The 3177-nt window shown below is 44.2% G+C and overlaps 1 protein-coding gene across 1 annotated transcript; it reads left to right on the forward strand.

Moving 5' to 3' along the window:
• Positions 1-1683: 1683 nt before the first annotated feature.
• Positions 1684-2583, forward strand: LOC133242909 (glutaredoxin-1-like). The gene has a single exon (XM_061409129.1). The coding sequence runs from the start codon at positions 1711-1713 to the stop codon at positions 2029-2031; it is 321 nt and encodes a 106-aa protein (XP_061265113.1). The 5' UTR covers positions 1684-1710; the 3' UTR covers positions 2032-2583.
• Positions 2584-3177: the final 594 nt, after the last annotated feature.

Raw genomic sequence — 3177 nt, forward strand, 5'->3', positions numbered from 1 at the left:
AAACCATGCTCCTGGAGAAAGTTTTTACCTCAAAAATCACTCAGAAATCACAATGCCACAAATCTCTCAGTGTAGTTCTACCTCACCTTCTCCCAGCCCTCATAAGAAAACCATTTTGGGTGGAAGTAGAAAAGAGATAAGGAGGCAGCTTGTCACTTCCTGCCCCTGCCCTACACTGAATCCATGAAAGGCAGCAATCCTCCAGGATACTGGAGCTAAGATTGTTGGGGGGGGGGGTCCCATGTCAGCAGCCACATCTGCCATCAACAGGAGTCACAGCACGGTCTCCTTTGTATTCTCCAAGACATTTTTATATGAAGAACTCAACTGATGTCTATTGACTTGAGTTCTGTGTATCACAGTTGTCACAAATCCCAAGGTGACCTATGTGATGCTGTATAGCTGACAAAAAGCTTCTACGTGTATCATGTTATTTAATTGGGGCTACAGTGCTCAGTGGAAAAGAATCCACCTGCTAATGAAGGAGATGCGGGAGATACAGGTTCAATCCCTGAGTCAGGAAGATTCCCAGGAGGAGGAAATGGCAGCCCATTCCAGTATTCTTGCTTGGGAAATCCCAAGGACACAGGAGCCTGGCGGGCTCCAGTCCATGTGGTCACAAAAGAGTTGGACACGACTTAGCAGCTAATCAACAACGGTTCCTCAACGTGGGTCTTCTCATCTTCATTTTAAGATAGGAAGCCAGGAGAAGTGAATGTCACACAGTCACAGCCTAAAAGTGATCCTCAAACCTCCAGCCAGGCTTTTTGATCCCAGATCTCTTGCCTTTCCTCTTTCTGTTCTCTATTTGGACATCTAGGCCCAGAAGCCAGTACTTGGCCCTAGAGTTCTCCTCTGGAAAACTTCTGAGTCTCCAGGGACTCCTAACTCCCACCTCCATGGTGCAGGCTATCTGATGCTTGCTTTGCTAAAGTCATTGTTACAGTATCTATTTATAACTGTGCTAAGAAATGCTGCTTTCATGGCCAGGCTCATGAAATAAATAATAACCTTGCAGGACTGATGCAGATAAGAACAGAATCTCCTCTAGAAACCCACTAGAAGAACCCACTGTACCTCTATTACTTCTTTTAAACTTTTCAAGATAGCCTCATACAAACCATGAGTGTTGAGACAGGTCAGAAACAGCTTTTTATCTCTTGGCCTCTCCCCCATCCCTTCCTACCCCAAACTCAAAAATTCTTAGTAGAATAAGGACTTTGAATTAGTTTTCTATCACTGCTATAACAATTTACCACAAATTTAGCATTTTGAAACAACACAAATTGATAATATTATACTTTTGGAGGTCAGATTCTGTGTACAGCAAGGCTCAAGTGAGTCTTCTGCTTAGAGTTTCACAAAAACAAAATCAAGGTGTTGGCCCAGCTGTATTCCTTTCTGGAGGCTCTGGGGATGAATCTACTTCCATGCACATTCAAGGTGTTGGCAGAATCAATTCCTTGTGACTACAGGGCTGATGTCCTCATTTCCTTGTTGGTTGTCAGCCACAAGCCTCTTTCAACTTCTTTGGCCACTTGTATTCCTTATCACACTGCCCTTTCCACCTGCAAGCCCTCATGCTTCACGTCTTTCTGTCTTCCTTTTCTGCACTTAAGGGCTTATGTGACCATATTAGGCCTGTTGGATTATCCCTCTATTTAAAAGTCAGCTGAGACAGTGGAGGTGTACCCCCCGGAGGGAGGCAGCATGGCTCAAGCATTTGTCAACAGCAAGATCCAGCCTGGGAAGGTGGTCGTGTTCATCAAGCCCACCTGCCCCTACTGCAGAAAGACTCAGGAGCTTCTCAGCCAACTGCCCTTCAAACAAGGGCTTTTGGAATTTGTCGGTATTACAGCTGCCGGTAACACCAGTGAGATTCAAGATTACTTGCAGCAGCTCACCGGAGCCAGAACGGTACCTCAGGTCTTCATTGGTCAAGAGTGCATAAGTGGATGCACTGATCTAGTAAATATGCACGAGAGAGGGGAACTGTTGACACGGCTAAAGCAAATTGGAGCTCTGCAATAATTACAGGTGTCTTCCCAGGCCACCATCTCCACCCCACCCCATCCCTTCTTGCTTTGAAAGTCATTGCTGTGAACCACTGCCCTGAACCCTGACAACTCACAGATCTCACAGGAAATGTTCGACGGTTCTGTCTGTTCTGTCTCTCAATCCGAGAGAAACCACATGAAAAGTTAAGCACGGTTGGTCTTTACTTTGTGCTACAGGGATCAGAGGTCTAAATGTAGGTGCGGTGATCATACAGCAATGCTGTTAGGTCAGACGGTGTCCAGGGAATCCTGGACAAGCATATATTGTTTAGATGACACACAGAAGGAACACACAAACATTTAAATGTTACGCAGAAAACCTGCATCCCCCTCCCGCAAAAAATGTCTGTGAAAACACCCAAATTTGGGAAACACTGTTCTGGATGATTTTCTCTCTCCCCTTCTCCCCCCTCACTCTATGAGAACTTAAGAATTCCTTATTGTGAAGGATTCTAGAATTGCAAGACTGTTAATTTCTTTCTGTAGATGCAAGTATGAATGGTTAATTTCTTCTCTATTAAAGAAGTACTCATGGATCATAAAAAAAATAAATAAATAAAAGTCAGCTGATTAGCAAGTGTAATTACATGTGCAAAGCCCCTTTTGCAACGTAAAATAACTACAGGGTTAATACCAGATGACTAAGACCCTGTGGTCCAAAATTCTGCTTATGACAATCTACCCTCTGGTGGCCCCTATGACTTGCATCTATTCTACATGCATCCATTTCCAAACGGCCTCCAAGTCCAGATTCCTTCTAAGCTTCTTTATGGTATTTAGGCTTTCTCTAAAGTGATTTAGGATTTCTCTGTAAATGTCCTTAATCCTTCTGAGTCCCCACCAGAAATCTTTAATATCCATATTTCTACTAACAGTCTGTGAGCTGTGGTGTTGGAAAAGACTCTTGAGAGTCCCTTGGACAGCAAGGAGATCCAACCAGTCCATCCTAAAGGAAATTAGTTCTGACTATTCATTGGAAGGACTGATGCTGAAGCTGAAACTCCAATACTTTAGCCACCTGATGCAAAGAACTGACTCATGTGAAAAGACCTGATGCTGGAAAGACTGAAGGAGGGAGAAGGGGATGACAGAGGATGAGATGGTTGGATGGCATCACCGA

Source organism: Bos javanicus, chromosome X (genome assembly GCF_032452875.1).
Source record: "Bos javanicus breed banteng chromosome X, ARS-OSU_banteng_1.0, whole genome shotgun sequence".
In the NCBI taxonomy this organism is placed as follows: Eukaryota; Metazoa; Chordata; class Mammalia; order Artiodactyla; family Bovidae; genus Bos; species Bos javanicus.